At 44.0% G+C, this 22,689-nt stretch overlaps 1 protein-coding gene across 1 annotated transcript in view; it reads right to left on the bottom strand.

Moving 5' to 3' along the window:
• trim71 (tripartite motif containing 71, E3 ubiquitin protein ligase) overlaps positions 1–9,092 on the bottom strand; it is a 28,246-nt gene extending 19,154 nt beyond the window's left edge. The window contains exon 1 of the mRNA XM_076754364.1: positions 7,173–9,092. Coding sequence (XP_076610479.1) covers positions 7,173–7,907 — 735 coding nt within the window. The 5' untranslated portion in view covers positions 7,908–9,092. The remainder of the gene's footprint in view (positions 1–7,172) is intronic.
• Between the last annotated feature and the right edge of the window lie 13,597 nt (positions 9,093–22,689).

The raw sequence follows: 22,689 nt of genomic DNA, 5'->3' as shown, positions 1-22,689 counted from the left end.
AAAGTTTTACAAAGAAAAGCAGAATTGTGGAAATGTGTGGCCGACTACAATTAAATCCTGAGACCTCCCACTGCAACTGATCATTGCACCTTTAAAGCTACACAAAAATGGCCCCTGAGGAGATACAAAGCATTGGCAGGCCGTCTACCTGATTAGTTCAACTTCACCTCATCCTTATAAACACGATGCATTGTAACCGCTCATTGCCCGGCAACCATTTTCTGTCCACTCTCAGCCTGCTCCGGTACGCCCACCACCACCACCACCACCACCACCCCCACCACTGGTATATAAAGACTATTATTTGTGTGTGTTGCTGAGACGCCATGTGCGCGCACAGCCAGGCATGCTGTCATGTTGACAACAATTCAATCTAAAGCGCAGAATGGCACATTGTAGGATTATCATATCATTAGGTGTCTCTCAGACGGAGCTGCGTATGCATCTCTGTGTTGGAGGGTGACATCACAGGGAGCCAAGGGCAGTCCATTGATGTAATCCAATTTTCCATTTCCACTCCACACACACACACACACACAACGTGGGACCCTCTCTGACTGCCACTGGTTGAGATGAGTAACAACTGACATTCATGCTGTTTAAGTAGGCTAACATATTCACTCATGTGTGCACATACCCTTTACATTCTTATCAGTGGGGAACTGGACTGCCGAGGCCCAAGAAGCCTTATCTTCCAACTGAAACCCTTCATTTTGCCATCAATCCTTCTGTTTCCACCATTTGAGAATCAAATACTTCGACAATTTCTGATCGCTTCTATTACCCTTCTATTACTTCAATTGAAGTGTGCGCTTTAACCATGGGTTAACTCAACATTACTGATGTATCTGTGTGCAGAGAACTGGGAGAAGACGCAAGCCAAAGCAAACAAAGGTGATTTTCACTTCCACAGTCTGCATATGGACAGAAAAAACAACTCCTCTCTCCATTACAGCTGAAGTTAAACATGAAGTGAGAGATTTTGCATATCCCTCCCTGTCAAAGTATCAGCAAGCCTGTTTTTCCAATATCAGGGTCTCCCAGGTTGTGAGGGTGCAGCAAAACTGAATCAAGCACTATGTATGTTACATACTTGTATAGAGGCTTCCTACATTTAGCCAGCACTGCCGCCGCTGTCAGGAGAAATGAGAACTGTTGTTATTGACAAAGTAAAGACCTTTGAGGCAAATTGGTGATTTGACTATACAAACTGACAAAATCTAAAAACCGACTATTGGCAATGGTGCAGTCCTAATTTGAACTGGCTTGAACTAGTACCTCCAGAATACAGAGCTGTGAAGCTGCACACCACGTCAGCCTGTGCAGCTATCATTTGCTGAATCTGAAACACTGTCGAGCTGTATCATTCAGTCAGATATCATTAGCTTTAGCACAGTCAGACATGACTTACCCGTTAATCTTCACTATTGCCACAGGCTGCAGCACAGTTACCATCTAAGATTTCATTCCAGAATGTCAGGCTTGACTTACAGTAAAAGTCCTTTTTCATTCCAGATGACGTGTCATAGCAGGAATAGCACAGGTGTAGCTAATAATACTAACGCAGCCATTGTTAATGTTAATTAATTACACCTGCGCTAAATTTCTTCTTATTGCACACTTTTTCCAAATCATGACCACCATCTCAGACGATGTGTTTCTGGGCCAACAAAATTCTTCTTCTTCTTCTATTTTAATGTTCTAGTACCCCTTTTCAACACGGGGAGCCAAGCACTTCTACAATAACCTAAAAAAAACAACACTTCTTTGCTGTTAAGGTGTTTCAGCAGTAACCATCGTCACCACCAATCTCCCGGGAGGGGAGAAATTCCTTGGACGGATTATGTAAGACTGTAGAGGGGACCAACTCCTGAAAAAAAAAGCTCTGCTCCATAACTCACACAACACTGTCCTCTCATTTTGGTACACCATGCTGAACTCAAAGAACTGGCTCAGACAAAGGCAGATGTAGTGCCTTTGTGTTCTTTTGAGAGTTGCACTTGAATGCACAGCGAAGGCTACAGCTGATGGCCAACTGACTGCAGACATGCAATGTATGCTCTGGGCTTGCATGAGAGGAACTGAAGGAAATACAGTCGGTAGTCGGCATTCTGAAAACAGAAAACAAGCCACAAAGAACACTGAACATATAAGGTGATTGTTTTTGTGCGACTGCAAAAAAAAAAAAAAAAAATCTGATGACAGAAGAGAAAATCATATGAAAGAAAAAAATCTCTGCTCTGCTGTCCCCTTTCAGTAACCAGTTCCCACAACCCATAAAACTAGATGACAGAAATATCTGCTTGGGGCTTTGCTGGACAATTGCATTCAAAATAGTAACAAGGTCTCCTCTTAATGTTCACACAGCTGTTTGGGACAATACAAACTGTCAGGCTAAAACAACCAGTTTCAACACAATATTGTTTAAATATGTCTCTCCTGAAGACATTCATGGAATTGTAGATACTCAACTGTCTAACAGACAATTCTGATGGAGTATGAAAATCACCAAAAAAGACCCCTACACAAACTTTGAAACGGAAACTTGTGCATTAAGTAAATTTGTATTGGATAAGCAAACTGGGGATTAACAGAGCAAACAACGTATGAAAATCCTGAAAAGGGCCAAAACTGGTTTGGTCAAACTGGAACCATTTTAACATATAATGGATGTGGAGCTGGGAGACGGACGCTGACTCTGCTTGCTCAGTGCTCATTGGTCAAGGCGAGCCTTCTCCTGTGTCATTCCCTCCCCCAGGGCTGAAGCACAGTGAGTGAGTGAGGTATTACTGGGAAATGAAGCCTTTACTGGAAAACTGAACCCACCTATTTACTGGCAATGGACAGGGGGTGTGTATGGGGTGGGGGCTCATGGAAAAAAAAAAAAATTAATTGGAAATCTGAACTGGGCCTTTGTGACTAGGTGCTTAATTAACGTTCTGAAAACTGCAGACAGAATTACTCATTTATTCATATCGCTGCATTTTAATGTGCATTCAGCACATTTTAACAAATGCTAAGTAACTGTGAACCTGAATTTACCAGTAAATAAACATTTGTCTGATAGCTGGGGTAAAAAAAAAAAAAAAAGAAAGAAAAGAATGGATGGTGGATGTTTATTAAACTTGAAATTCAAGAAGATTTCAACACAAGCTCACCTTGTGTTGTTATGTGAAAGCTGGTTGGCAAGCCGTTGGAAACAGAAAAAAAAACAAAAAACAAAAAAACACTACAAGCCACCCTGCTTCTTTTTCAAAGCCACTACTTTGCATTTGATTCACTCTGTATCCTGTGTGTCCCTCTGTGGCACGTGCACAGAACCAGCATTCAAGATAACTTAACCAATGCCTAAAGTTGTCTATGGCTACAATCCAGTACGAACAAACAAAATTAAAAGCACAGTCTATAGCATTGTAGTATAGAAAATTGTGTCGTTTAGGGTGAGTGACGTCACTGATAACGTTTGAAAGCCTCGCTAGTTCAGGAATTGGTTCGAGTATTGGCGCGATTTATGAACATGTATTTATCGCAATGGATCCACTCACACTTCGAGGGTTAGTGTTGGTGATTTGTTGGTTTGTGTGTGACACAGAGGTGCATTTTGTTATATTGCTGCATATTTTGATGGAGCCCGTGAGAAAGAGAAAGTTTTGATCTGATCTCTCCCAATAAAATAAGTACACTTTCAGTAACGTTTTTACATGTGTTTATGTTTGTTATGCAAGGTGAAGTGTTTGTTGTGTGCTAAAGAACTGGGGTACAACAACAACACCTCATCCATGCTGAGGCATTTTTGTGCTTTGCAAGAAAATAATGAGGGGAATGTGGCTGGTCCTTAAGTCCTTAAGTTGCACAGTCAAATTCACTGCCCTCTTCATGTTCACGAACACGTCAGCTGCCCCTTACCTTGTTAAAACACTGCAACAGTTTGAAAACAATTGTTCTCCTGTCATTATGAGTTATTCAAACGTTGACAAAAATTATTTATTGATAAACGTTTGACAATATTAGTTCAATATTATACAATATTATTCCATTGTGTTGTCATGTTACATACCCATAATACACTAAACAAAAATATTAATTGAATTGATATGAATGAATACATGAACGATACCTGAAATGTATTTATTAAGATTAATTAATTTATTTTACTTGGTAGTCATTCTCAAGGCTGCACTGTTGCAGGACAGTCTTGAGTATCTACAAATTGATAAAAATTTCTTATATATCTGGCTGTTTAGCAGTCTTTGACCAGCAGTGGGATTTGTGCTCACATGAAGCCTCGAGAAACAAACCTTTTTGTGAACCATTTTGTGTACTGTTAGGCCGGAGGGCTTCAAGGCTTCAAGAAGCTTCATCTCACCATCACTAATATTAAGTAAATGTTTTCTGAGTGCAGAAATGCCCCCAACGTGTTTGATCAGGCTCAGAGCTACACATTGTTTAATCTGGTGAGAAACACCACATGAGAAAAACTGAATAACTTTGCAAACATCTTTAATTTACATACTACTTTCTTCTCATGTTTCCACTGTATTGGTACAAGACAAAGCAGTTAACTTCCTAAGCTATGTGCTTCCATAAATTGCATTTCTTATGCTTGTAAGTCCCATCAGTGTGCAAATATATTGTAAACTGCCAGTTGTTGGGCTGACAGTGGCCGGTCAGAAAATTTTAACGCATCACCCAAACCCAGTGAGTGCACCCAGCACGTTCCCCGAGGTTCAATTAACAATAGCCTCTTTCACACATTAGTTTCACTAGTCACACGTGCGGCTTTCCATCTTGCGCCTCTTCACACATGCCATTACAATGCCAGAGCATATGGGGCAAGGGACAGTCCATCAGATGGTGGTAATGCAACACAACTGCCAAAAAATTAATCAGAAGCAGAAGAGGAAGATTGGGCAAGGTTGACGTAGCACGTGTACATGGTGGAAGACAATGAGGTCAAAGGGTGGAAGACTGGGTCTTGCATTGCTTGTTAGTTATCAAACCAACTGCGAAAATATTGGCAGGACAACCTAAAACAAGCTGCAGATTCAAATACAGCATCAGTGGAGTCTTAACATGCTCGTACCTGCAATGTTACGGTTTTCATTCACAACACAGCGATTTCCCTGAAATATTACTAGGTTCTGAGGTGGGGAATTGTCGGTACAGGTTTCCCTGAATATCGATCCCTGCTCTCCTTCACACATGACCCCATGCAGGAAATGTTCCTGAACATGTCAGGGATAGACTGCATGTGTGACAGGAATTAATGAATAGCATCCTGCCACATCTCCAGTGTTAGACACACACTACTGTAACTTTAAAGATTAATGTGTAACCCACATCTGTTGATTGACCCTTCTCTAAAACCTGCCCTCCTTAGTTACTGTTGCTACATCTGTCAAGCTTTCCCTCCTTGAACTGCACATACAGTGGTAATGGGGTCAAATCTACCATATAAATGCATAGAATTTTTTTTGACGGACTAGGTCTTCAATGGCTCACAGAAGCAAACAAAAGCAGGCTTATCATTTCTAAAAGGACGACTTCAGATTCTGTCGGCTAAAATGATTCTTGCAAGCAGATTTTGTTACTGTAGCTAGCTAGTCCGTCTCCAGCTGACCCTTCAATGCGAGACATTTTAGGACAAGAACCCTGCAAAAGGGTATTAAATATGTACTTGACGGCTGTGCACATTATAATGATAAAAGACTGAGGCTAAAGCTACATGTTCAGGGCATAACATTAGCATCCTCATCAGCTAGCTCACCCCATTGCTGGAAAGGTATTTTTCCAATGTAACCTGTAACATCACAAAATAATATAGACCAAATAACACGCAGATTGCCTTTGGAAGTAACGCTTGCTGACTCCTCTAGGTGGTTAGCCAATTAGCCAGACACGGTAACATTTGTAACTTAAGTTATAGCAGATAAAGACAAATGTTGATCCACGTTCCTCATGTTTTAGGTTCATGAAAGACTTAAAAAAAAAAGAAAAAAAAAAAGACACCAGCCTCTAGATAACTGAGTAGGGCTCTTCCTAAAGCCTCATGCATGCCGCATCAACATGTAGAGAAATGTCAGAGCTTGACAGGCCTGCTGGTGCCTACTTACACTTACTAAGCAATGATTGGACAGTTTCTGTTCAGAGGGGTTTAGCGAAGGGTCAATAGGTTATGTGGGAAAGCTAACATGGCTAAAATTCCGTAACAGCACTACACTCTTTGATAAATTCAACCATTGGAGTGTACGTAAATATACTGTGTGATTTGCTGACTTAGCGATCATACCTACAGATCTCATTTGGCCAGACCTTTTTGATAATGCACTTGCACAAAACATTTTTTACTCATGCTCTTGTGCCCATAAGTGTATTCTCCAGCAGCAGGAAGAACTTCTCTGAGCTCCTAGACAGAAACCAGAAATAGCACAAAAATGACATTCCAAGAAGCCCTGCTTATGCTATTTGTTATTTTTCCTGACTATTTGACTAAGCCAAGAAAAAGTCAGTTTCCTGTTTAACACACCTTTGTAGTTTACTTTGTTCCAATCACATGGTTGGAAAAAAGAGGGTCTAGAGTTCCAACTGGTTTCCCATTGACAGAGAAAAGCTAAATCTCAATAATATGTCCATGGATAGGACTTCTAACAGTCATAGAAACATGTGTGCAGTTACTACAGGGGCCTCTCTCTGCCCTGAATGGATGGTGTGGTACAGATTAACCAGACTCTGCATGTGTCTATGCTTACAAGTGTGTGTGTGCACGCAGGGTCTCTGTGTGTGTGTGTGTGTGTGTGTGTATAAATCCAGCTCAGCACACGTGCCTGTTTGTGTCCAGGGAAGTAGGTGAAGAGCCACTCAGCTCCCTTTGAACCTAAGGCCATATGGCCCCCAGTATGGTTCTATACTACACACATAATGCTATTACACTATAGGAGTGTGAGTGTGTGTGTGTGTGAGTGTGTGTGTGTGTGTGTGTGTACATTTAATATGTTATTACACAATACAACAGGACCAGTAGGCTGGGACGTATAGAGGCCAAGACAGCCCAGTCGTGCATATATTTCCTACTCGTTTCCAAAATGTGTTGGTTATATGAATGAACAGAAACAGCCCTTCTTCTGTCGGTCCATGGTGCAGTGGTTCAAATTTTATTCTTATGCTCTACTCACCTCATTATCATGGTGTTGGCAGAAGCTCATGCGATCCTGGAAGAGGGAGAGCAGGGCAAAGTTGTTCTGCAGGGACTGCGCGAGGGACACCGACACCCCTGGCTGGCCTGAGTTGCTGTTTGCATTGACACGGCCCAGGTGGAGGCTGTCTGCCAAGCACTCGATGAAGTGGTCCTTGGTCAGCCGCACCCGCTGGTGTGCCCGCACGCAGTTGTCACACAGATACTCCTGGCAGTCGAGGCAGTGGGAGGTGGCTGGGTTCTCCTCATCGCAGGAGCTGCACTGAGGCTCTCCCAGGTTGTGAGGGTGCAGCAGGCCTCCATGAGGGTGATGGAAGCTAGAGGAGCCTCCACCTAAACCTCCCCGGTGGTGGTGGCCGTTCTTGTTTTGGATCTGCTCCTCTGAGCTCACCACCACATCCAGCAGGTTGCTGAAGAGGAAGTTGGAGGAAGGCAGGGAGTCTACCCCAGCCTCAGAGATGGAGACCTTCTGGTCGCAGGTGGGGCACCGCAGCTTCAGCGGGTCCCCGGGACTGCGCTGGCCCTCTAGGCACTGCCTGCAGAAGGCATGGAGACATGGTAGGACGTGGAGCCTCCTGGTGGTCTGGCTGGAGGAGGATGAGGTATGTGAGGAAGATGAGGAGGTAGATGAGCTAGAGGAAATAGGAGCAGAGGAGCCACACAGCTCCTTGCAGAGCGGGCAAGTCTGCAGGTCCGACTCTGGAAACGAAGCCATCTGTAGCGTTACCGAAACACAGGCTGAGTCTACAACAGCAATGTGATTGAGGTATTGATTAGGGGACACATCGGCCCACTGTGTTGTGTAGAAAATTAAGTTGTATTTGAGGTAGATTCATGAGGTATTAAAGTCAGCTTCAACAGTGAAAACGGTGCTCATCGACTTACAGATTTTTCTCTGTATTATATAACTTCGAACTAATGCAAAACAAAGAGGTAGCCAGTTCTTCCAAACACTTCTTCAAAGATTGTTTCTGGGGTAACAAAAACAAAAAGACTTAGGCTGTTAAGATCACATCAAATCAGTTGTGTAAGGCGTCTGTGGAGGGGGGGGGGGGGGTACATCCGCGTCATTCTTTCAAATAAGACCAAACAGATGACAATGTACAATGTTGGCGCCTCTGTGCCGATAGATTGGCCGATGGTGCTGAGTTGAGGCTCATAAAATAAATCCGAAACTGGAGTGACACTGGATCGGCGTCGAAATACTAAGGGCTCCGTCTCTCCTCCCCCACCAACTCAGCAACATGACTACGGGGCTCTGCGCTACAAAACAACACCTATGAGAGTAGCCTATGAGGGAATTTATAATTTTCGTTTTGTTTCTGTTCTCCAAGTTAGGCCCGTGTTGTCGCTGTGGTGCTTCTCTCTAGTCCACCATTGGGGCCCGTTCAGTGGGCGTCGGGCGCAGCCAACGGACGGCTGGGAGTCGCAGCGCGAGCCTCGGACACCGAGAACGTTAAATTATTCATCAAAACAACGATCTCATAGTGTGCCTCGGGTCACTAGGGCATCAGGCACAAACACACAGAGTCTCGGATAAAGCCAAAACATCAGACAGGACGTCTGTCACCAGCCTCTGTGGGTGAATTCCCCGGTCCACCTTGTGAAGAGGCCGCTTCCAGCTCTCCTTCCTCGTTGAGTCCGTCGGTTGGTCTCCCTCTGTGGCGCTCTGCGTGGTGGAATGCGCAGGGTCTTTTCCCCGGGCAGCGTGGAAAACAGTGCCTCACAACCGGGAAAAACTCGGTCCAACGACCGTATGGACCTTATTTACGTCCCTTACTCCGTTGTTGTTGCCGTTGTTTCGACTCGGGCGAAATAACATTAACATAAACATGAGGCGTGCAGTCTCGTGGACGTGGGTTGCTCTCGCTGCAGCTCCTCGAGCCACTCTCATCCAACTGAGGCAGAAAAAATGGACCCACTTCCGCTGTAGGGAGGAGAGAGGAGCGTGCGCCAAATGCTCGCTCCCGATAGCGAGGGAGGCGGGGTCGTGCGCGCGCAACTCTCACGGGCGTGAGTGGAACGTGACAGACAATTTTTGCCGCCAGTCAAAAAGATCAAAAGTTTTAATAATTGAAAAAGCTAAAGTAAATGAAATGGTGTGAAACCCAGAGGCACTTATGTTTTATCAAATTTACAGTTCTCCTTGGACATACAGTACATGAAGCTAATTATGATTGATATTTGTACAGTTTCAACGGTTGAGAGAACACCAGCCCTCCAGCTGGTGCACTGGTGGAGGTTATCTAATGGCTACTGAAGTTACTGGAAAACTTAAAAGTTGTGGTCTTCAGTCAACGCTGTAGATAGGCTAGAGAAATTTCCACCATAATGAACAATATGTTTTTACAGTATTGTGTGCAGCAATTAAAGTTTAGCCTACAATATGTTTTCACTTGCACTGAAGGTGATAGCGTAGCAACTGCTTAAACCACATTTCCTTGCAATCAGTGCACAATTAAGTGCGTCTAAAATTAAGTAGATTCTATTAAAGCACTAGACTGATTTTCTTATACATTTCATACAGATAGAAATTGGCAGACAAGACGCAGCATTTAAAAAACTGCTCAGCAGATTAGTAAACTGTGTATGTATACTGACTAATTAACACATCCTCTAATATATATTTTTTTTTCTACAAATGGTTTCCTGAACTCAGAAAGAAAAGGAAAAGATGGCAGCATTCCACTGTTGGAAATCTGTATGCTCTCACGGATATGTATCATCTCTGTGACGTACAGCTCGGTATGTTGGAGCAAACAGTGGTCTGTGGACTTGTTTAGAGGCAAAGCAGCTTATTGGTCTGCATGTGATACATACAGTCATCTACACATCACATTTGAGAGGCCAAAACCAGAAAACATGTTGCATTTTTGCTTGAAAAATGACTGAGGTAATCTGTGGATACAAAGATGTCAATGATCTTTGCTGAAAGGGGGATAAATTGATGGACTAGGTCAATAATGAAAAGAAAGGTTACACAAGCATTGTAGGAAAGCAGTATATGGAGCAGACAAGTCAAAACTGTGGGGTTAGGTTGTTATCTAAGTGAGATCATATGAGACACTTGACAAATTTAATTTGACACACGGGTCACAAATGTTACTCCATTAATCTCGAAGGTTAAAGGAAAGAACGGTGACTCGGACAAAAAGGGGAGGCAGGGGGATGATTTACAGCAACCTTGCAAAGCGATCAAAGTAACAGAGGGCAGATAAAAGGATGAATCACTTGAAAAGATGCCAGAGGTTATGTTGATATGTCAAAGTGAGAAAACATTCCTCGTGAAGGAGCACTACAGAAGGCAGTGTGTTTCACACGAGCCCTTCACAAAGCCACCGCAGGCAACTGATGAGTCCTTATGACCCCAGCTACAGAAGTCCTCCTTTCTTTGAGTGTGAAGGAGAATTCATTCTGTCATATGATGAAGCATCAGCCGAAGATGACACATGGTTGGTCGCGAGGGCAGGCAAGGTTGCTGAGGGGCTTGAGGCGACGGGGTGGTCTGAACATGATTAAGACAGCGCTGCTCGGAGCAGAAAATAAAATAAGATCAGAAAAATAAATCAGTGTCTGTGTCAGGATCCTCTCTTTCCCTGGATGACCCACACACTGGCGTCTGTGTTTGGGCCCCAGCAATTTTCCATTATTTACAGCACATCATCTGACTGAGTGGTGTCCCTCTGTCAAGAGTTATGTTATAAATGTAGCTGCAAGCAGATATAGAGTATGTTATTAGTTATTAACGTACAGAATTGGACAACAATTCAAATTCTGACCTGCGCAAGAGGAGTTCTGATTATTAACAACTAGATTTTAAAGCAATTATTAAATGTTTATATACTGTTTCTTCATGCTAAATTAAAGGGGCCTTACTGGCACGGGCCTCCGGACAATGTCGGCATTCATGTGGGCAGACCATGTGAACTTATTAGAGCACTGAGTGGGACAACACATCATAAAGACACAGGATAAAACATCAGATTGAAATAATACAGTTTTAGTATTTGTGTTTCTTGTGGTCAACGGTGTAATCTCTCATTTCTCTCTGGTCATCTCAGGCGTGGAATTGTGGCTGCAGCAGCTGGGTGATTGCTTAACATGACAACCATTACAATTCCTCTCACCACGGTCCAGTACTTCCCCCTGGTGGTTCAGTTGTTCCGTAACAGGCAGCTCATGCCGGTCAAACACGTCTCGTCAGTATCAGACCACATCAAAGGAGAAAGTAATCAAATAATTTTGATTTGAATTTTCCTTTTGTGTGACAATGGCTGAGTGACTGTCCTGCTTTCTCACTTCTTCATAACACTGAAGGTTTGAGCAGCGTCATCCTTAAACCAGATAACACTGCGCTGCTGAATCAACAGGAAGTTAAACTGACTTCTGCTTTATCAGTCGACCATCCCCGGGCTGTCATGGTAACTGGTAACACTATTATTAAAAATAGTGTACGCTGTGCTCGGCTTGAGTAATTGCTCTACAGAGCTGAGAAAAGCTCCATGTCAGTGCAGCTCCCATCGTTTGTAGTAAAGGCTGCAGAGGCTAATTATGTGTCAGCTGGACATGAAAGCACAAGGTGTTTATCTTTAATTAGAGCGCCATCATTAGTCCAACCGTGACTGCAAGGCTCATCAGGCATGTGCAAAAGTGCAACCAGACCCGTCAGCTCTGTCAAAGTAATGCATTATCAGTGCAATGTGCCAAAAGGTTCAGCCCTCAAACTGATTGGTTGCGGTGTGGAATCTGCCCTTCCCAGTTACTGATAACTGAAGGGGGACCTTCAGGGCTGCTAGGAAACTGGTCTCTCTTCTCCAGAGGTATGTAGTGAAAATGCTTCAAATGTGGATGTTGCTGCAAAGAAACTACAAACTGTGAGTCGTAGATGCTTCAAACACACAGCTCAGAAGACCTACGTAGTCACCACAGTTTCAAGGTGGCGGCCAAGATAAGTGTCAACAATTCAGTATCTGACCTAATGTGGATTATGGTCCCAATCTACTTGAGTTTTGCTGTTGAAAAATGGCCAGAAAAGTGTTTCAGCAAAAACCTTTTGGATATAAAATGTCATCACTGGCCAAAAACATGTTTTGTGTGGTCACGCTGACCTTTGACCACCAAAATCCAATCAGTTCTTATATGAGTCCAAGTTAACATTTGTGCCAAATTTGAAGAAACGTCCTCAAGGCTGCGTTAAGATCGCATTCATGAGGATGGGACGGACAACCTGAAAATATAAAAATCTGTCTCAGGATTTCCTTTTCCTTTTATGAAGAAACACTAGAGAGTTAAACTTGTTGGAGCAGAACAACTTTTTTTTTGTTTTTTAATAAAAACGTCATACAAACAAAATGTAAATCACAGCTCTTGAACGAGCAACAATCGAGGTTTTGACAATCAGCGATATAAAACGGTAACATAATACTGTTGTTAAAGACTAAACACAATTACAGATATCTACCTATATACACTCAGATGTTATTTACATTTTCGGTATCAACAAAATCTAATAACCCTACAAAATGATGCTGGGCTTATTTTTTTCAAATAATCAATCACACAAACACTGAGTGACATCAATCAAAGACAAAACAGCTAAAAGAACTCCCAGGAAACAACAAGGAAGTAACAAAAAAAAACCCTTTGCAAAAAACAAAGTTGAAGGTTCTGGTGTTGCTTCTTAATCAAAGCCGAAGTTGAAATAGTGGTGTTGCAGACACACAGCCAACAGAGAGGCACATGCATTTGTTTTTCCTGATTTCATGGGTTGTTTCCCCAGAGTCAGCTGAAGGGAAAGTTAAGGACTTCACGGGCCTCAGTTTGGTTCAGTGCGTCCACACCTCATTGGCCCACAAGTGATTGTGTCGAAGCCAGCATCGGGCAGAGGAAATGTCGAGTCTGAACACTTGCTCCTGCGAGGAGTTAACTGCTGTGTAGTGAACGATTAGTTTAGGCTGAGGGATACAAGCAGCGGAGAGGAGGCGGCTGCCGGCCGAGAGGTACTCGCGCTCGCAGCTCTGAGTCCTGGAAGAGGAGGGAGCAGCTCATGTACATGCACGTCACATGATGCAGGCGGGGATCCCACACATGCAAACACACACACCTTACCTTTTGAGAGTGATGCTGAGGCAGCGAGTGGTCATCTCTGAAAGGTGGCAAATGGCCGTTGCGTTGACGGTGATAAACATCTCGAAGGCGAGAGCCAGCTCCACCTCCCCCAGTCGACAGGGGACCATCAGTGTCATGAGGCCAGGCGGAGCGGACACAGCTGGGTAGCATCCCACACTCAGAGAGTCTGATCAATATGAGTGGAATCATGAGGAAGTCAAAGTTTCAACAACAAGTCATTCACTTCTCTAGTCTTTGTGTTAATAATGTGTATTAATATAAGTGGAGCAAGCCGATAAAGCAGAAAGTGTTACTTACGTCTGAAGACTTCCCGAGCTCGGAGCCAGAGGTTTTGCTTGCCCAGTTTCTGTAAAAGTATCTGCAGCACAGTGTGGTCAACTGCCAGGTTGTTCGAGAGCATGAAGTCCACTGTGTCCGAAGCTACAAGAAGTGCCTGCCTGTCCACAAACACTTGCAGGTGAGAGTTGAACAGAGGATGGTACCTGGAGATACTGATCAAGTCTGAGGAAAAAGACAAACAAACGATTACAAGCAAACACGCTGAGGGCATCACCAGAAACACACCGACAGCTGCTGTGCTCGCCTATGAATATTCCCTCTGTGCTAAGAATGCTGCTGCTCAGATTAATGACTGCTAAAGTCTGAGTCATTCAAAGTCAAAAATGACTTCTGTCATTCACAACGATGAGTCAAAGCCTTGATACTGTGTCACTGAACCTCAATATACAGGTATGTAACAGTGTATTTGATCTAAAGTGAAAGAAATTGGGGTTTTAACATTACAGGCAGCAAAAATATATTCTTCTTCTTCTCTCACCATTGGGCTCTTTGATTCCTGGGAGATTCCGGAGCACATCCAGTGTGTCTCTGTGACATGTTTTCTCAGCCAAACGTATCAAGACACGAATCCGACTCTCCAGATCAGCAGGCTTGCACGGCCACGAGCACGAGCTCAGGAACCATTCGTTTTCTGAATTAAGAGAAGAGATTTAACCAATGATGCTCAGAAGTACAACTGCATTTGAGCCACAGAGTAGCGGAACTGTGCGCGAGGTCAGCTAAGCCGATCATGGCGCCCTGTTCGCTCCGGGGTCAGAGCTGTTACCTCGGAATGTGTTTAGAGCTCCCTCCACGCTGCCACTCAGGAGGAAGAGCTCAGAGGCCACAGTGACCAGGCAGCAGCGTGAGGCTCCATTCTCATTCCCAAACAAACCCTTCAGCGTGGAGTAGCTGACTTTTGAGATGGACATCACCTCCACCACCCTCCGACCCTACACATACACGCACACACACACACACACACACACACACACACACACACACACACACACACACACACACAATACAAGGCAATACCCTTTTGCTGGCATTAATGCATCTTAAATTCTCCATTAAAAAAGGCTTATATTTGTAGATCCGCATCATTTCTGTGTTACCATCATTTTTAATGAATTGCTAGTCGCTGATTCGTCGTCAGTGGAGATAACTTCACATTCTGTCTGTTCAATCTCTGCACTTGCCTTTTAGCTGCATCACTGGACACAGAGAAACGTAGGAGCAACAGGTCGGCACCAGTCGAGGCTCAAAATAACCACAAACCACAAAAGTGACTGTGTTGGAAGCAGAGAAGGGCGACTGCAGTCTGCTCCGATGCTCTCTGCTCCAGTGATGACTGTCAGTGAAGCCAAACCACTTCTGAACCACACCACGGTACGACCTTTACTGCCGTCCACTGTGATTGACTCTTGGGCTGACAGGCTGTCAGCAGCCCGGCGACAGAGACACTCCGTGCTGTGCTGGGATTTTATAACTGAACTACATGAGCAGGGTGCACACTTTTACTTTCTCTGTGTGGAAATCAGATCATTTCACATCACAGATGTTCGAAGTGAGATAAAAACAGGCTATAAGAGCTAAACAGAAACACGTCTGCTGCCTGTCTCATTATTTGACATTTGTCAGCAATTCAAATGGGCCACAGTTCAAATCTTGCATCTCTTGTGGCTCTTTTATTGATTTCTAAATGCTCAAAATTATACTTCCCATGACTCTGCTGCGTTTGACGATGTTAAAGTGGTCAAGATCAATACTGATACCCACAGCAATAGATTTTCCTGACTGCCAGATAGTTGATAAGAAAGCAAACTAACAAAAAGGAATGAATAGTCTAATCTTCACACTCAACAGTCAAATCTAACTGGACTGACAAAATTCTGAGTCAGGTACATCCCTAGAAACTACTACATGAATGTCGTGCTATAGGCACTTCTGTTACTTCCAGGACCGGCAGGCCATGACAGAGATGACATGTACATAAGAGACAGGCGTATGAAACACATGAAGAGAGTACCTTGGCCCACTGATGCGTTTTGTGGTATCGTAACATGAGAGAGACTCCAATTCTGCCTAAAAAGCTCTTGATCAGGTTGTCCTTGTCTTCATTCTGACACACTAGAAATCAGAACAAATTGTCAGCAAATTAGTCACTAGAAACAATCCCGTTTTATTTTCTTCTCATCTAACATAACAGGTTTTTACCTGTCTCAGCGAAGGAAGCAAAGGGCAGCGACAGCTTGTCTTTGCCCTCAGACAGCAGCGCTATGGCAATGCGACCGCTGATTTGTTCCACTTGGTTGGGACGTTGGCTGGATTGGCAGATGGACCTGAAAACCTCCCCCATCCGCCTCCAGTGTTCCTGCTTGGCACAGAGCTGTCAGAAGGAAAACAATGACAGACTGAACACAACACCATTTCATCCTCGGATAAATTCACAAAAATAATCCAGTGAAGAGAAGAGCTAACCTCTATTTCCACGATGGCATGGGCCAAATTCAGGTACTCTGGAAAGGCTGCACCAGTGGACAACCTTTTATAAAAAAGACAGAGCAAACCAGCCACTTGTGCTATATGTCAAAAAATAAATCACATGACATTTCAGAAATAAGAGTCATGATTATGGATGGAAATGAACTACTTTATTAACAGTGTCGTGACTGACAGTGTTTGATAAGTTCCACTCACTTGTGGCTGCCAGACGCTGAAACAAGTGAGTTTGGACAGACAGTCTGCTGGACCTCAGGAGCGTTTTTTACACAGTCAAGGCAGTCCAAACTCAGCACTAGGCCTGCATTGGCCATCTGTCAACATGCACACACAAGAAATTCTTACACATAACACATAATACAGACCCAAGTCTTGTCATAAAGTGTGTCGGAATGAAGATACCTTGAATGTGAGCTGCATGAGTTCAGGTACAAAACCCAAGAGAGCCTTTTCTCTCACAATGTTGAAGAGGGCCAACACGAACTCATGGCCAGGCTAGCGAGACAGGAAGAGAGAGTTCAACATATATCCTCATACCCGCAGTGGTAATTAGTGCTCATTTCCCAATACAAGATAGAACGTGCCCTGCCCTCTGCTGGACCACAAGGTGCACTGCAGCATTACATGACTGTTAAAAGACGAAAAGAAGAAAAACACACTGACCACAATCTTGTGGGCCAAGCTGACATTGAGGACTGAGAAGACATCGGACACCATGCCAGCTTTGAGCAGGGCCCAGAGGAGGGACAGAAGCATCGGCATGGAGAAGTACACTCCTGGAGGGTTGTTGTGGTAGTAGCCTGTAAACACAGCTCCTGGAAACAGAAGCAGATGACGGGCAGGAGACCCACAGAAAACATTATATACAATATATATTCACACTGTATAAAACTGTAAAAAATGTGTCCATTTGGGGTAAAATGCTCAGATACACTGAAAACTTGCCTGCTTTCTGAAGGCACATTGGATTTTTGGTGAAGCGTATCACAGTTTCAACACAGAACTGAAAGACATGGAAAACATCAAGTGACTCCACGAGTCTGAACTGAAGTGAGAGGTTAGAGCTACAGCACAGCAGAGGGAGACGTTGCCTCAGACAGCTTTAGCGTTACTCCACTTTCCAGTCAGCTGCTTCACACATCAGTCCTATACTGTACCTGTTGACTTAGTCTGTGAAGGAAAAGGTGCTGTAGAGATCTTTGCAATGCTCAGTGTATTCATGGTTTACAAGCTGCTGGCAAGCTAAGAAAACGCTGCTGTCACTTGGGGTGTACCTTCTCATCCCCCTCCACAGGCACATGCTGGAACCGACAGATCTTGAACCCACAGGACAGCGACTCACTGAAGTACTGCCTGCAGTACTGAGGGTTTACAGGAGGAGAGGAGTTGCCACATTACTCAAGCGAAATTAAAGACATCATGTCTGCGGCAGGAGAATGCACGACAAATCTTAATTGAAAGTCATTAACACGCCGAGCGTCTTTGTACTACATCTCCAAACATTCACTTTCTGCTTCTTGCCAAACACACATCAATACTATGATGCAAAATCAAAATCAAAAGTCTCACATGACTAAATTATTTCTAATTTCCTTTGAGAAAGCACAGAGATGATACCCAGAATCTTAAGTGTATGCAGGCACACCGCATCCTTTAATGTCCTTTCAAATTGCATGTGGACCTCTGACCTTTTCCACAATAATCACATATGGAGCTATTCTAGTCTAGAATTAATACACTACTGCAAGTGAAGTGCAAAAAAATGTTTGTGTGTTTTTTTTCTTGCCCCGAGCGTTAAGTTACAGATCACAGATTTGTTTGTATTAACACAATTCTTCAGTCTTCATTGCGGACTCTAAGACCAGCACAAACACTGTGTTTATCCAGCACCGATTAGTTTTGGTCAGATTCTTTGGAATAACGAGAAAACATAATTTATTCTGAAGACAGAGACTGTTGTTCAGTTGGCGGAATACTTACAGCAGTACATTTGTGGCGCCTAAGGTCGGCCATGTTTGCCTGGTTTGTGATACACGGCCCTGTGCAGAGGGCAGAGGAGTGAAAGAACAGTCATGCACAGCAGTTAACTCTACATGAGAAACACTGGACTGAACATTTAGGTTGGCAACAAAATGAGGAGTTGTCCGCGTAATCAAGACAGAAGTGGCACCAGTCTAAACATTAGTCACCGTCTATGGCATTTTCTTTTTCCCCTCACCATTTTTCACAGTCATAAGCGGTGGGATGGGATTATTCGGAGAGGGCGCTGTCTCAACGGGCTGGTTCCTATTACAGGACAAAACACAGTGATTAGCAAAACGATGACAGATTTAGTGGGTGGGAGACATGTTTCATCATGTAACAGACAGCTACCTTTCCAGGCCTTCGTTTACATGATTGTTGTTGGCATCAGGCTGATCCTGTTCAAAAACATCAAACACATTTAACATAGTCAGTCGTAACTATTTGTAGTAATTAACCCCGTTTGATCAAGATTGTGTTTATACTCTTGGTGTCAATTAGGCCATTATATCATCCATGATGCCTCTTCTCAATACAGTGGATGCAATGTTTCTGTGGTAGTGTGTATGTTGTTATGCTAAATTATGGATGTTATAAATTTGATTTCTCTTTTTGTAATGTTTCATTAAGCGCTCTTCCTCTCTTTTCATTAAGGACTTTTACTTGGGGGCAAACACAGAGAGCATTTGCACAAGAGAGACACTGTTAATGGTTTGTTTCTCCACAACTGCAAGCGTGGCAGTGGTGAAAGACAGTCCCAGTAAATGTGCTCCTTGTCCACGATGTGACACAGTGTCAGACCCTCTACATTACCATGTCTTCAGTTCGCTTTTCTGTGAAAGGCCACGCATTGCTTTGCGTTTTGGAAAGGGTGCTGCTCCGCTGAGGTCTCCATGGCCTCTTGTTGCTCTCCTCTATGAAACACACAAACACACAGACACACACACAAAAATCACAGGATGATCTTTCAATAAAATACAACACATTTAAGGACATACATATTTTTTCAAATAGGGAAATATTAGTTACATATCAGCTGCAAAACTGATGCATATCAGCTCAGTCTGCAAGCAGGATTTAGCTTCAGTAATATGCATGAAATATGTCTTCTTTGGTTCTAGATGTTAATGACTTTTTGCATGTTGGCTTAAAACACCTCACAGCATGGCTCCGTATGCTCTTCATTTATGTCCAGAAAACCACTTGTTTGGTAGGAAATCCTCACTTTGAGGGTTTGTAGCATAAGTGTGTGCATGCCATCACCTGTTAGCAACCAGCATGTGATAATACCTGAAATATATATAATGGATTCTGACTGGTGCACTGGCCATACCTGTGCTATCAGGGCTGTTACAGTGAAAATCCCTAATAACTGGGCTCAATCTGAAAAACAAACACAGTAATGTCATTTGTAATGGACCACACAATTCATCTGTGACTGTCAGAAGATGCTATCAAATGAGACCTTACCCTTGCTTCAACTCTGGTGATGCGCGGTCTATCCTTGGCAACAGCATTGCCACCCCTCCAATAGGTCTGGCTTTAGGAGCCCCAGTAGCCCTGCTAGGGCCCAGTTTCAGTAAACTTTGCTGGGTCAGGTTTTCAAACAGCTCTGGGTCGTCCTGGATCACATCAACAAGCAGGATATCCTGCTCATAAGCTGTGAACTCGTCCAAAATGTCCTGCTGAAGATTACAAACTGCCTCTCCTTCAGTTTGATCCCTTTCACTGCCGGTGATTTCAGATGGAGTAGATCCCTCATCACTGAAGGCTCCACCATCATCTTCATCACTGCTGGGGGATGAGCAGGGTTCTGTCAGAACACCTGAGGTAAGGGCTGACTTTATTTTAGGGTCTGAGGGAACTTGCTCAGATTTTTTGTAACTCTGTTCAACATCATATTCACAATCTGTTTCATCCTGGCTTTCCTCTTCATTACCATCAGCCGCATCTTTGTCACTGCTAGGACAAGACTGGGGTTCCCACAGGGCAGTTGGAGGTTTGAAATCTGTTGAAACTCCTTCCGCTTCTTCAATACCACGTTCAAGATAATCCTTAGTGTTTTCATTATTGCCCTTGACAATTTGTGGCATGTGACATCCAGGTAACATTTTGTGTTTGCAGGTGCCCTTGTTTATTTCCGCCTCTTCGTCCTCCTCATCCAAACACCCTGGACTTTGAGGCAGGAAGCTTGTCTGAGCGCGCCCTTTTGGTGAAGTGACAGGAGAGAGCACTGGTGGAAACATAAACTCGTATTCTACACACGATCCATCTTTAACGTGACCATGGTTAATGGGGCTTGTATTATAACATGGCTCCAGCTTTGGCGGGCACCTACCTGAGAGAAATTCTTCATCACTCTCTTGCTCATCTTGAGGGAGGAGGAGGGAGGATTCACACGATTCAAAGGAGTCAGAGTTGTGTGGAGCAGCAGAGGATGAGGAACTGCATGAAGTCATTTGCGTATCTTCACAGTACAACGATGTCTTTTCTGCAGCTGTGACCACACAACTGAGTGAAGAGGCATCAGCCAACTCGACACTTTTGATTTTTCCAAGTAGGAACGATGAAGGTAGAAGAGGAGACGGTGTGGCTGAGAGGCTGCTCAAACCACCGTGCGTGAACGGAGAAGACATGGAAGACAAAGTAGTGGTAGTTTCCCAGTCACTGAGGCCAAGTGCTGAGGGGGACAGGGTAGACATGGAGCTGTCGTTTTGAGATCCATTACCTGGCAAAGATGAGTCAGGTGCTCCTCTGTGCTGACTTGGGCTGGAGAGGCTGGCCGTATCTAAGGGAGGACGGGCTGGTGATTCTTCAGTCTCCATTAAGTGGCGCGCGAACTCCATGTTTGTGCTGTCTGAAGAGTACAAAGACATATTACCATGTCGTTTTTTCCCACTTCTCTCTGCTAAAATACTTTCTCCATCCTCTTCTCGCTTCCCGTCATCTTGATGAGAAACTTGGTGGGCTGTGTCGGAGGAGGGGTCTGCAGGTGCATCTGAGACTGTGTCACTGGTTAGGTTGCTGGGTGAACCTTGTTGATTTTGATTCATTGGAGAATCACTGTTGTCCAGTGGATTAACAGCCTCTGCTGGGCAGGCGGTGGTAGCAGCATGTGTTGCAAGGGTGCAGCCACTATCAGAGAAGGGCCACGTCATGTATGTGCGTGCACAGGAAAAGTGAATTTTTCTGAAGTAAATCCTCACTCTCTGGCAGGTAAATGACTCCAGTTCATCATTCATCTCACAGAACAGTTCTGATGACATTTGTGCTGCATTCGTTCTTGTGGGACTGTCTGTCTCTCCACAAGGTTTGTTGTTGGCACCGTTTTCCTCCACAGCTGAGCTCAAAGTGCTGCTGCCCCCAGCTGCATGCTCTGAACATGGATGTCTATCATCCGACACCCGAACGCATGTTTTCTCTTTTTCTCTACCGTCAGTTTTTGCTGGGTTTTTGCAACTAATACTTTCTATATCTGGAACGGATGGCAAAGTCTCATCTTTAACACTATCCCCAAGCCTCATTCTTTTCTCTCTGCTAACTTCCACCCCTGTGAGGTAAAATCTTGGCCCAGGATCCTCCCCAACATCTCTGTCTGTTTTTGCTTTTTTACGGTGTGCAGAGCTTTCACTTTTCCAAGTCCCAAGGAAACAACCTGCAGTATGACCAGATAACATCTGTTCATCTGTGCATCCTTTCAGGTGTCTCTGGTGCTCAGTCAGACTCTGAGACTGACAGACGCTCGTCTCAGACTGAACCCTGGGAAAGAGCCCTATATTTTTAGCCAGACCACCATCCTCACTTTCATGGTTGTTATGCCCTAAACAACCAGACCCAAACTGACATCCAGCTCTCATGTCCCGTTTGAAGCAATGCACAACCTTAGTCTTGAGAATATCTGGTAACACGTAGCCACAATCGTGACAAAAAGCATCAAACGTCTGGGCTATGTCACAAAGCGTCACCTTCGGGTACTGGTTTATCCACACAATAATCTTCCGAGAGGTCTCAGTGACTGTGTTTTCTTCCTTGATCTTAACCTCAGCCACAAGCTGCTCTCGCCTTGTGCCACTGCTTTTTTGCCTTTGCTGACCCACTGTCTTCCAGTGAGGGGGAAAGTATTTAGAGTCACCACAGGCACTGCAACTAGATGTTTTGGTGGCTCTTCTCGAGGGCCATCCTGAACGAGCAAGGCCAGAGGGACTTGGGTAAATATTTTTATCAGTGTCTGAAAGTGAAAGCAAAAATTCGTCAAATAGTGCAAAAGTGCATAACTCACCATCTGGAATTATTTGTGCAGTTTAGCACAAATAGTGCAAAAGTCACCATCTGGAATTATGAAGCACAAAGAGAACCTTCCCTGTCGCTACCACCAAAGTCGGCCACATTTGAGACTGTCTCATCAGCTTTATGGGAGCCAGTAGATATGACAAAAAGCTGAGAGAAGCAGCTGCACTCTGCTTTTATCAGAGTTGGGGACCATACCAAGGCATGAGTTTAACAGGTCAACAAGTTCAAAGCAT

Source organism: Chaetodon auriga, chromosome 17, assembly GCF_051107435.1.
Source record: "Chaetodon auriga isolate fChaAug3 chromosome 17, fChaAug3.hap1, whole genome shotgun sequence".
Classification (NCBI taxonomy): Eukaryota; Metazoa; Chordata; class Actinopteri; order Chaetodontiformes; family Chaetodontidae; genus Chaetodon; species Chaetodon auriga.
The sequence above is the reverse complement of the archived record's forward strand: the minus strand, read 5'-3'. Positions and strand labels throughout refer to the sequence as shown.